Genomic DNA, 12,552 nt, shown 5'->3' with positions numbered 1-12,552 from the left:
TTACGAGCAGGAAGCTCAGAAATGTCCAAAATTTCTCTTGTTTCCGCCTTAACAGGGGAGCAGCTGTTTCCATTCAGATGGCAAGAAAGAAGGCATCCAATAATGAACACAGAAGCTAACAAATACATCCTCCCGTCATCTCTACACCTCTCTCCGTTCCTCTCCTTTTCCCTCTAATCCTCTTTGTTGTTGTTGTTGTTGTTGGTTTTTGCTTGTTTGTTTGTCTGCCCTCGCTTCTGTGGCTCGGATTGGTCCGAACTACTGTTAAACCTGTAGTTAAGAATTACAGTGAATATGCGTTTATTATTATATTTACAAAATACCACAGTTTTTGTCTTGGTCGTATCATTTTATTTTGTTGTTTTTATCCATGCCACCTTAAAGACTAACATTAAACCGGTCCGTGGTGCAAAAAAGGTTGGGGTCCACTGCCTTAGGAGGAAATCATGGTAATAAGAGGGAATAATCCATACGGGCACAAAGAATAGACACTTTTTTTGTGATTTTTTTTTAGTTCCCTGGCTTTCATTCAAAATCTGTTTATTGTGAGCACCTACAGGTTAAACAACTTAAACATTATAAATGGCTTCAAGCTCACATTGAGGCCTGTGGCTATCAGCTATCAGCCACTGAGACAATAGACAAATTTGTATGTGTTTTTGTATATGAATATTTCACACTTTAAAGCTGCCTGTTTATTTAAGGGAGGTGAACAATACATTCCAATTGTACATAATAATATCACAGATGATAGATTAAATAAATAGATTTTAGGTAGATGCTTGTGCATTCTTAAAGTCGTATATATGCTGTGTCATCTGTTCAAAGCCTCTCATGGTCAGTGCTGTTCTTCATGCCTGTCTTACTGTACATGATGTTGTTTGTCATGGTCCTGGGTCATTTGACCCTGTGTTTTGAGTTTTCCTGTATTTTTGTCATTTTGTACTATGATTTATGTATAACGTTCACTTTGTTAGTCTTTAGTTTATTCTATAGAGTCTAGTGTTTCTGTTTTGAGTTTCTTGTATTCCCGGTTTAGTTCCCTGGTTATTTAGTAGTTTCCCTCTGTGTAGCTGCCCTCTGTGTCTCCCTCTTGCTTTGTGGGGTTGTTTTTTTTTCAACAGGAGATGAATATCTCTTATCTAGATCTCTGATCTATCAGACATGCTGGTCCACATGTACAAGACTTCTGCAAAATCAAGGCAATGGTATTTTCCGATGTTTGGCTACATCCTTGACCTTTGCATCTCAAATGCCTTGCTTGTTCACAAGAGGGACTGTGCCCTACTAAATGAGAAACCGCTCTCTCTCAAAAGGTTTCATCTTGCAGTTGCCCACAGTTTGATGCAGGTCAACGAACTACCATCAACGTTTGGCTGACCATCATCTTCTTCTCCACCTCAAATGTTGCCTCAGCAGAAACGTTACACCCCAAGACCTTCACATCCACAACCAGATGTGCGTTATGACAACTTGGGACACCTGCCACTTCACTCTGACAACCGAGGCAGGTGTAACCTCTGTCCAAAGGAAGTGTCAAGGTGGAAATGTCAGAAGTGCAAAGTGTTTCTGTGCCTGAATGCCCACCAGCAGTGCTCTGTTGCATATCACCAGAAATAAAGGAAATCTAACGCCTCTACATTGCAGTTGCTGTTGGTTCTGTAGCACTACAACTCTCTTGTATCTGTTCAGTCTACTCTGCTGCTAAGTTACAGAAGTTTAATACTGTTTTGTTAAGCTTTTAAAAATATTTTTTGTATTCAGTTTTACCATGAATGAAAATCTCAATCGTTTGGTAGAGGCCTAAGTTTAAAAAACTATGGAGTTGTTTGAAAAAAAAAATCCTCTTTGTTACTGTTGTTCTAAATGAATAAAAAATTCAAAGAAATAATTTTTAATTGCAGTTTTCTTGGTGTGAACCTCAAAGGGTTAAAGTAAAAGTACTATAAAGGTAGGATAAAAAAATGTGAAATATTGAACTTAAAATATAGTGCAAATTAAATAGCGTATATAAGTAAATGTAAACTAAATGAAATAGTTTTCACCGTAGGCAAAAGAAATGCCAAGTCATCATTTACAGACTCGTTTTACGGAAATGATTGTGTAAAAACTCAGTATCCCAGAGTACAATGCTGTCCGGAAGTTACGCGACAGCGTTTTTTCACCGATTGTTGATGACGGTGGCAGACAGCGCAGGTCAGTTAGCTGAGTGGTGTTTTCTGGGAGGAGAAGTGCCTGGTAAGGTAACATAATTTTGTCTGGCAACCTGCTTTGAAAGGAGAGAAGAACATTAAAATAAACGAATGAAGCTAGGGTCGTATGAGAAAGACTATGAACTATATGAGAGCTGACGCTGGTCCGGTAACGTCTTTAATATTGTTTTGAGGGCCTGTTGCTAGCGACGGGAAACCCTCAGGCTAGCCCGGGCCGAGAGCGCAGAGGACTAAGAACTGGGGCTCGGTGGGCTTTTTCATCGACCAGGTTTTACTGGCCCTAGCTGTTCTGTCTTACACTCACACGAAACCTCTTCTGATCTTCAGTGGACATAAAGTAAAGTACCTGGATACATTCTCAATTTGACAGCCAGCTAACCTTAGCTATCAGTGTTTACAAGCTAGCTCAGCCAGACTGCTCTTAAGAAATTACTACTTGGTTGTTTTTGCTTCTCTTATTGTTGGCATATTTGGCTCCTAGCACCTGTCTGGTAACTGGTGGTGATTTGTAAGCTTGCCCTACTTTTGTCTACACCCACTGAAGGTCGCCAGCTTGATTAAAATGTCCCAGCTAATGTTATCTACTGAAGCCCAAAGTTTGTTACTTTGTTAAACTGTAAGAATCAGCGTGTTTGGTTGTTTTCCACTGTACTGTTCCTTTTGAAGGGTAGATGAGCTGTAACGCTTCAAATCCCCTTAATGAGTTTTAATACAATTGCTAACAAACGTTTGTAGGAAGAGTAGAAGCTAAATGTATTGATTACTAAAGTTACCTATGCCCACTTCACAGATATTATCCGGATGAAGGCTCACAGAGAAGTGTGGATTTTGATGCTGTCAGGACCCACGGGTGTCTCCTGTTCTGCTTGGCATCATTGACCTCACTCCGTTATTCAAGAACTGCTACAACAACAGGCAACTAGTTCTGCTTTTTTTTTTTTTTTACTCTTTTGGGCCGAGTTGCTCAAAGAGGACCTTCTTCATAACTGACCACAATGAATCGTTACCTGCCTGTGGCACGACAGCACTTCCTGGCCGCCCTTGCCAGCACCAGTGTAGTAGTAAAAGCTATAAGTGCTTTAGTAGTACTGCTGTACCTGCTGTCATGGGCTGTCGACACTCCATACGCATTGGGGGTGACCCCGGGCTACCTTTTTCCACCCAATTTTTGGGTGTGGACGCTGGTAACCCATGGAGTGGTGGAGCAGCACGTCTGGGGTGTGGCAGCCAATGTGGGGACAGTAATGGCCTGTGGGCGCCTGCTGGAGCCTTTGTGGGGTGCTCTGGAGCTCCTGATCTTTTTCGCTGTGGTTAACGTGTCTGCAGGCCTGTTAGCAGGCTTCTCCTACCTCCTCACCTATGTGGCTACCTTTGACCTGGACTTCCTGTTTGCTGTGCGTGTCCATGGAGCAGCCGGATTCCTGGGAGGTGTCCTGGTGGCGCTGAAGCAGACCATGGGGGATACTACAGTGCTCAGAGTGCCACAGGTGAGCCTAATTAATAAGAGAGGGAGGAGTAAAAAGGTGTAAAGATGAACTGAGTATGTACCCTAACAAGCGCACAAATAACAATGGAAAGCTAACCACTAGTCTCTAGAATATGTGCATAAACTCTCTGTTTTTTGGACGTGACAGATCAATATAACACCAGTCAATGTCGAATTAAAAGTATCTGGATTAATACAAGCTTAGGAGTATTACCTGCAGACTGCTTGCTTTGCCATTAGATGTGCAACAGTGATTAATTATTAGTAGATATGTAAGATTTAGTGTCTCAAAATCACTTTTTTAGACTGGATGAAAGCTGGAATTTCTGGTTTTGATAGGAGTGCATATATTGAAGAATAAAACCAAGTGTATATGGTGGAGTACAGTGTAAAATTGCTGGCTTCGTATGATATGTGTTATCATTTGTGGTTTTATAATGCAAAATTCAGGTGTTTCTTTCTCTTACCTTTCACTTTGCCAAAAGACATGGAACAGGATGTACTGTTGGCTAAAGAGTACTGAGCAACTTTTCACAGTCTGAACAAACACAGGATAATTCTTGATGAGATTGTATCTGTAATTGTGTTTAAAATAAACGACCCCCCGCCCCAACACACACACACACACACACACACACACACACACACAAAAAAAAAAACAGTTCTTTCTGTCTTTTGTGTTATTTTTGCATTATATGGGGACTTGGTGTTTTACCTTTTTTTCCTGCATAGAGAAGTTTATGGCACCTCCTCCACAGAGGTCTTTTACAGAGGTCTGTTATTTGGGCTTTATTCATTCATCCATCCACTTCAACTTTTCAAACTCAGGGGTGTGAGGAGACTGACCAGGACAGGTCACCAGTCTGTCACAAGGCTGGGTTTAGGTTACGCAAGCACATTTGTATCAAGTGATAAATTTTAAAAAACCCAATAGATTTCTGTCAACTAGATATCACAGATTTATTGCCTCAACTGTTTGCTAACAGTTGTAAGTCATCTTCCCAAAGCCTGTAAAAGTGGTCTGTTTGTAGTTTATGCTGGAGGAGGGACATAACTTTTTTTTAACTGTCATATTTCTGCCATCTGTATATTAATTTAAAAATCATGTTGCAAATGTGAAACGTTTTCAGAGGTTTCATTCATCCAAGTGTCATTTTGTCACCAGTTTTTGCTTTTACTGGCATTATATGGTAATAACTTTTCACTGTGTAAGCACATGTAGTTTACAGACTGAGGTGTTGAGTGTTTTCTCCAGTTGGCCTCTGTTCCCCATTTTAAGCATGTGATTTTCTTCGACATTTGGACTACAGTCCAGTCTTTTAATTTATATTTTAGGTTTCCTGCTCGTCTGCCGAGCAGCTGTGTCCAGATAAGGTTTTAGTTTTTCTTGCTGAGACACACTTTAGCGGCATGTTCCCAATATGTTTCTGAAACATCTTGGCCATTCTGCCTTAGTTTGCCCTCATTTTTGCTTTTTGTGCTTGTTGCAAGTTTGAGTGAAACTGGGTCACTTCTCAAATCTCTCTTGGTCTCAGTTGACCAGGTTAGGAACTTTGTTGTAACATTTGTTGAAACACTTTGACTGTGACTTCTGCTTGTTACCCGGCATCTAACCAGTTGTTTTTCCCCATTCCTAAATCTAACTCACTTAAAGAGATTGTGAGAACTGTGAGCCAACAAGTTTTTATAAAATGGTAGCTTTCTCGAAGATTTTGGTCACTAGAACTAAAGTCTTTCTGTTCCTTTCAGGTGAGACTCAAAGCAGCACCAGCTTTGGTCCTCCTCTTCCTGGCTTTATTGCGCCTGTCTGGGTTGCTTGACAGCTCCGCTCCCCTGGCCTCATACAGTTATGGTGCACTGTCTGGCTGGGTCTACCTGCGCTTCTACCAGAGGCACAGCCGGGGCCGCGGCGACATGTCAGACCACTTTGCCTTCGCAAGTTTCTTCCCAGAGGCAGTGCAGCCAGCTGTGGGACTGCTGGCAGGGCTCGTCCACTCTGCCCTGGTAAAGATGAAGGTGTGCAGGAAGATGGTAAAGAGATACGACGTGGGAGCACCCTCCTCCATCACCATCAGCTTACCAGGGACAGACCCCCAGGATGCAGAAAGGAGGAGGTGAGTGAGCGCAAACAAGAAGGAGTTAAATATTTACATCTGTAAACATATGTCCTCATACACTAAACTGAAAGTGAAGCATTGAATACAACCAGCCTCAGTTTGTCTCAGTAAAGTGTTGTATAAAATGTTATTTTTGTCTTCATCTATTTATATTTCAAATTATGGTCTAAAATGCCCACGTTAAGGCCACACTCCAACAGTCCCTGCATCATTAAATAAATGGTGCGAATAGGTTCCTAATGGCATTCTAATGCCGTTCTATTAAAAGAGAACGTTTGAGTTATGGCTCTTAAAATGTCAGACTCTCAATACACATTCATTAATAATACATTTTTAATGGGATGGCTACAAAATATACTTTATTGTGTGTGTTTGGTGTCATGTTTGGCAAATTTACAAATTAAGGGAAGAGACCGTAATCGTAACTGTAGAAAAATGTACAAAATAAGAATTGCATATTAATTTAAACACTCGTGTATCATTAACATGATACAGTTATTTATTTAGTTTTCTACAATATTACAGTAGTCGTTAGTAGCTATGTAGTTAACCAAAGAAAAGACTGGGTGTGGCATGTGTGTTTTGTCTAGAATAGCAAAGTCTGCCAGTGTGTTCAGTGACGTCTGTGTGTAAGCACAGATATGTTAAAACAAGTTACTGTTACCACTTTAGATTATATCTTTGTTGATATGCAAACAATTGTGAATTATACATTTACAACTTTCTGGATACATGTTTGGAGAGAAATAAATCCCCCACAACAGCAATGACTTCTTTGACATTTTGATAAATTTAGAGTTGACTTTTGAGCAAAAGTTAAGTAAAACATTATTTAGGATTATTTTTTTCACTGTTAGATTTGGGTACTCCCACTTACAAAAGCAATCCTAAAGGACAACAGAGAATTTGGTGAGGTAGCTCTAGTAAGTACTGATTTGTCATAACTAGGAATGGATGGATTCAGTTTGACATGTCAGATCTTGACTCAAAAAGCTAGATTGGGTGTCGTGACAGCGGCCAATCTACTCAATTCAGTGTGACTCTGTTCTTTGTTTATTGCGTCACTCCTCGGCATAACTAGTATAAGAGGTAATGCACCATGGAGGAAACGAAGAGCAAAGAGTCAGCAGTAGTTTTGTACATTTGCGGTAGTTTTTGACTTAACCACCAACTTTGGGAAAATGAGTTGACACAAGTAAAAAGCTCCATTGGTGCTTTTCACTTGCGTCAGATTCGGTCTTTCTCTTAATGTTCAGCTTCACAGTTGTTGGGAGGCTTTAATTGCACAATGATGTAATCATCGTAATTTCTAATATTTCGTTTCCACTGACTCCCTGATATGTTTGAGACGATAGGTGTACTTGTTGAGAGCAGGGAAAGGTGAGATTAGTGCAGTATGCAGTAGTCTAATCAGAATTACACCCAGTTAAAATGGGTGTAATTCTGATTAGAGCAGTGCAAACATAATGTTTCTGTTGTTTTGGCACCATTCAAATAGTCACATTTTATTTTACAGTTAGAAAAGCAGTGTTTGGGTTGAGTCTGATGTTGCCTGACACAAAAACTGGTGTCAAGGTGCCAAGTTATTGGAACTCCCTCAGGGGCCCACTTTGTAGATGTTGCTTATTTTTTATATGTATTTTTTATTTTGGCGAATTTAAATATTGTTCAACATTATCAGTTTTTTAGTCTTTACCTTTAAAGACTCTCAGTGTGTACGTATAAAAGTTTCTACAAGAATCCCATAGAGACACATTACTCACTTCAGTTATGTCAGTAGTTTAGTGTTTTGAGCTCTGAAATCATTGAAGCAAAGCATTTCTCTTTGTCTCATCCTTATAGACAACTGGCCCTGAAAGCTCTGAACGAGCGTCTAAAACGCGTAGAGGACCAGTCTGCTTGGCCCAGCATGGATGACGAGGAAGACGACGATGACGATGAGGTCAGAACCGACACACAGCCGCTTCTACCAGGCGGACGTGAACCCTCCTCCACACCAAGAACAGCAGGGGGAGCCATCAGTGCCTCCCTCTCCTCCACCTCCTCATCCTTGATGTCACAAAGTGGCGGAGCACCTTCCTCAGGCGGAGTGCAGCACCCAGAGTCCAGCATCATCAGCTTTGAGGATGCACCTTCAAGATCATAGCAAACAGAACACAAGTGTACAGATATGCACGCTCTGTTTGAGGTCACTGACAAGTATACTGGTGTGTTCAGAGTTCCTGACTAGTATACAGGTTTATTCAGTGACAGCTATTAGGCGTATACACACACACACCCACACACACACACACACACACACACACACACACACACACCCCTTTGACCAGTGTATACAAACAACCGTGCACACTCAAACTCTGTCAGCATCATTGTGAAGCCCAAAAGACTGTACAGTGCTTTCAGTTGAGACACGATGGTTGTAAATGCTCAGTGTAGTTGGGCAGACTGAACACTAAATTCTTGGCTCGCTCCTGCATACAAACGAGAGAAAGTCACAAAAATTCTTTCTTTTCCAGACTTAATCCCAGCTTGCAGAAATCTGTTCACTGCTCCATGTGTCTTTTTCTCTTTTCTTTTTTTTGCTTTCTAAATAAATAATGAAATGGGTTTATGATATTCTTTTTTTGTAAGTTTTACAGAGCAGCCATATTCATTCTTTTATTTTCCGCTGTGGGGAAAGCTGTCAGTGACAGAGGCTGGGTTTGAGTTCCCGATTCTCGATGAGAGACTGTAGCGCGTCCATTCGAGAAGCACTAAGTCACATTAGCTTTGGGTTCACTGGTTCCAAATATAGAACCAGATGTGGAACGGAGGAAGCATGAAAAGCATGTTACTCAGCACCAACTGCTGGACCACAGGAAAGAAGCTGCTGCGGGTCTGCCCTGCTGATGAACTGTGTTACCAAACATCAAGATTTTAAAAAGTGCCAGGTGAAAGAAAAATTCAAGACCAGGTTAACTTGCCACCTGATGCCTCTCTGGAATCACAAGCAGAAATACAAACCACATATTACCCCCCTCCTTTTTTTTTTTTTTTTTTTGTCAGTGGACAAAATGTGGGGACCCCCCCCCTAGTCTATTCAGTTACTTATTTAATTCAACAAAAATTAAACTTTTTTGGACTAACAAGACATGTTGGTGGTGTTACACTCACACAGATCTGTGGATGATTTTCTTGTTTTGCAAGCTGATTTTATTTCTTTCCTGATCCTAACCTGTTTACACTTCTGCATTCAAGAATCTGAAATTATGCTTGAAATGTGTGAGCAAGTGCTGTTCTTTTATCTGGGTGCCTACAATGAAGGGAAGGTGTTCCTTGTCTGTGCTTCTTTTATCCATTTGCACCATTAGAAATGTGGAAAAAGTGAAAGAGAGGATAAACAAATAGTCTTAGTGGGGATTTAAAGAAAATCCTATTGATTTATGAGTTACCGATTTTGAGTTTTATAATTGTTGTACCTCTGGCACTGGCCCATGAGGACAAATTATTCCACAAACAGAGGACTGCTGTCCTGGTCAGTAGTCAACATGGCACAGGTCTCTCAGTCACATCCTTTGGACTTGTAGCATTACCATCTCTAAATGTATAGTTCCAGACCTGGCTCGTGGTGAATCGTTTTCTAGGGTTGTTGATAGACAGCTAAATTATTTCATCTAAATAAACATGAACTTCATTTACACCTAAAGGTCATCAGTTCACTGATTGTGTTGCCAGTCATCGCTGTAGCTGTTGCATGCTGTTGTGGAAACAATCAAATCATTGAATTGGCAATTTCCCTCCTGTCCTTTTTGATTAGAGTCATTTGAAGCAAATGAATTGTTTAGCAATGATGTCAAACTGAAACCGTACTTTGGAAAAATACTTTTGCACTCATAATCATGAGCTTGTAATTTCAGTGAAATTCCAACTAGCTGGGACTGTGAACTATGTTTTTTTTAATCACTTTAGATTAGAAGTGCAAAAGTCCATGAGGTTATATTTACACCCTCCTTCGGTCTCTGATTCTTCCTGTGAAAACAGGCCAAACATTAAGACTAAAAGCTGATTAGGGTAAACTGCTAAGAATTAAGAGTTACCTCTACTTTCCTAAAAATATTTAAGAAAATTACAGATGATTATTATTATTATATTATTAGGGAAAGTAGGGAGCTACAAAAATGAGTATGGTCTTACATGTGTAATTCCATTTTATAGTTTTCTTTTTGTATTCAAAATAAATATTAAAATAGGTTGTTTTTAATGTTTTGTCAACATAATGAGACTTCCTGTGTCCCCACACCTTCAAAATAATTAAAAAACAAAAAAAACAAACAAACGATAAAAAACCCCCAAATAAATGTAGCCAACCAAATTGAATTCCTCCTAAATGAAAATATTTACCTGTGGCTCAGGAGTGATTCTGAGCACGTCTTAGAAGCTAAGAGAAAACGGTCAACCCTGTGTCTGGACTCAAATTTTCACTTTTTTTTTTTTTTTTTTTACACTGAAATATTAAATTGGGTTCTTTGCTTTTTAATAAATGGCAAAAATAGCCTGTAGTCTGCAGACCTTCGCCCCGCATGATAAATTGAAACTGTTGATGGAATGAGATGTGATGTTGAACGGGAAGTGATAAGCCATATTAGAGGGATGGAATTCTGTGTGCTGTCCTGTTTTTTCTTGTTTTATCTCACTGTGCTCATATTTTGGCAAGCCTGTGTATACATGGGATGATTTGGGCCTCTACATTAATTTGAATGTTACTATTTCTGTGAATGAACGGACACAGGGACTGATCTTCAGAGTGGAGCAGGTGAAGCTGCAGTCAGACATCTGATACCTCACACTGCACCCTACCATCAAACATAGTAGCAACGGATAAAAACAGTCAAGGCAACTTTGTACATAATTGCATAGAATTACAGTGCAATTTACAGCTTTATGGTGTCATTTTCATACCCTTTACATGCAAGATAGTCCGCAAATAGTCAAACAGTTAAAAAGTATGTGTTAAGCTTAACTGGCTGCCCAATTCAGCTTGCATCACAAAATCAGCATTGCAGCAAAACATGCTAATGCGGTTGCCTGCAGATAACTGTGAAGTTCTGTGATTTGGTGAAGTTGTACTATATTATTTATTTATCTTTTTTTTAGTGGTTTGAAAGCCATGGAGCATTGTAGCTGGCAGTCTGAGGTTTCAGACTGAGTCTCGTCAGTCTGACATTCAGCCAAACCTCACCTCCAGTCCTGTTTCCAATGGTTTGTTTTTTATTTATTTCCTTTTTTCCCCCTTGAATTGAAATGTCATTAAAGCGAAGAAGGCAGATCCTGTCTGTGTGTCTAATCCCTTTGTACAGTTGGGTTAAACTATAAAAACTGCAGAAGAGCATAATGAATGATGTCAGTGCTGTTCACTGTTAAATTACAGTGGCCTCTCTTTTAGGCTCTGCAGAAATGCTAGCATTGCAATTTGGCCGACATAAATTTGGTTCAAGTCTTTTTTTCCCCGTTCACGTTTCATGTCTTCAGCCGGGCATGCTGACTTTTTTTTAAAGCTTGTTTCATTCAACCCTTACATTCACCCTTAAATGTATTCTCACAAATCATTTCCCAAGTGGATGTCCAGTTACATAATTTTATGTTAGATTTTTTTCAGGTCTTAAACAAGCTCCTTGACTTGAGACACATGAGAGATGGATGAAAAAGGTATAAAATTGGAAGACGAGTAATTGAAGGGCTTCGTGTATTGTTACATCAGAATTTAAGACTTCTTTTAGAACTATTGCCTCTATTAATCTGATTGTTTTTCTTCTCTTAATTTTCCAGTATGAGTGTTTTTTTTTTTACAAATGTGGAGCTGAGAAAAGAGTTGTAACAACGACATTAAATATAATCACCGCTTGATATGGCTGGATTATCACTTGTAAGGTACATTCGGGTGTTTGGGGGATGCTGTACATGTAAGGTTGTCAAGTCTTTAAGACACTTTGTGAGACAACATATTCCTAGGAAAAATGTCATTGTTTTGGGAAACACCAAACTTCATGAGCTTTGGATAAAAATGGTTAAGAAAGATGAGACTGTTGCGCTCCTTTTGGCAGAGTTGATCACCCACAAGGTTTATTTTTCTTGCTTTTCATTACTTCCATTTTCCTTCTCTGTCTCTACTTTTGCTCCAGCAGATCTCGTTCACACTAAGGACATCTTTCTTTCTCTGTACTGTGGCAGTTGCACAGACTTCTGTTGGTTTTCAAATATATTTCTTCATCTCAATATGAAATAAAAGGCGATTGTATGAAACGTTAGTGAATGGTGTATTACTCTTGTGGTAATTGGTACCCTGCTGTGGACCTACGATCATTGAATTTGTGGGCTCAGAGTACAGTCATGTGAAAAAGTTACTGTTTTTACATGTCACTATAAGTCACACATCAGGCCTGTAGAATCTTAAATTTAGCTTTTAGGTTTTTTGCAGCTAGCATTGCACAGTCCCAACCTTAATGGGTGAATTTGCTGTGGCGTCCACTCCTGGGAAGACTGTCAGCTGTTTTGAATGTTTTCCACTAGTGACTAGTCCTTCTCATGTAGAATGATGAATTTATAACCCTTACCAGAATGAAGGGGAGAAACAGTTGCTTCTTTAAGATCATTGTTGATGCACTTCCTCCTTGGCATACTACTATCACACAGGAGTATTTATTAGCAGGACTTGGCTGATACTTAACCTCTTAATTCCTACAAAAGTAAAAAGTGT

The 12,552-nt window shown here is 39.7% G+C and overlaps 1 protein-coding gene across 4 annotated transcripts; it reads left to right on the top strand.

Moving 5' to 3' along the window:
• Nucleotides 1-2,122: 2,122 nt before the first annotated feature.
• Nucleotides 2,123-12,098, top strand: tmem115 (transmembrane protein 115). Of its 4 annotated transcripts, none has more exons than XM_003444827.4 (4): nucleotides 2,123-2,196; nucleotides 3,004-3,700; nucleotides 5,449-5,813; nucleotides 7,659-12,098. In XM_003444827.4, the coding sequence occupies exons 2-4, from the start codon at nucleotides 3,209-3,211 to the stop codon at nucleotides 7,960-7,962; spliced, it is 1,161 nt and encodes a 386-aa protein (XP_003444875.1). In that variant the 5' UTR covers nucleotides 2,123-2,196; nucleotides 3,004-3,208; the 3' UTR covers nucleotides 7,963-12,098. The 4 variants fall into 4 exon arrangements, with proteins under 4 accessions (XP_003444875.1, XP_005478431.1, XP_005478432.1 ...); XM_005478374.4 differs by having other exon boundaries at nucleotides 2,146-2,238; XM_005478375.4 differs by having other exon boundaries at nucleotides 2,149-2,243.
• Nucleotides 12,099-12,552: the final 454 nt, after the last annotated feature.

The sequence above is a fragment of the Oreochromis niloticus genome, linkage group LG20, assembly GCF_001858045.2.
Source record: "Oreochromis niloticus isolate F11D_XX linkage group LG20, O_niloticus_UMD_NMBU, whole genome shotgun sequence".
Classification (NCBI taxonomy): domain Eukaryota; kingdom Metazoa; phylum Chordata; class Actinopteri; order Cichliformes; family Cichlidae; genus Oreochromis; species Oreochromis niloticus.
The sequence above is the reverse complement of the archived record's forward strand: the minus strand, read 5'-3'. Positions and strand labels throughout refer to the sequence as shown.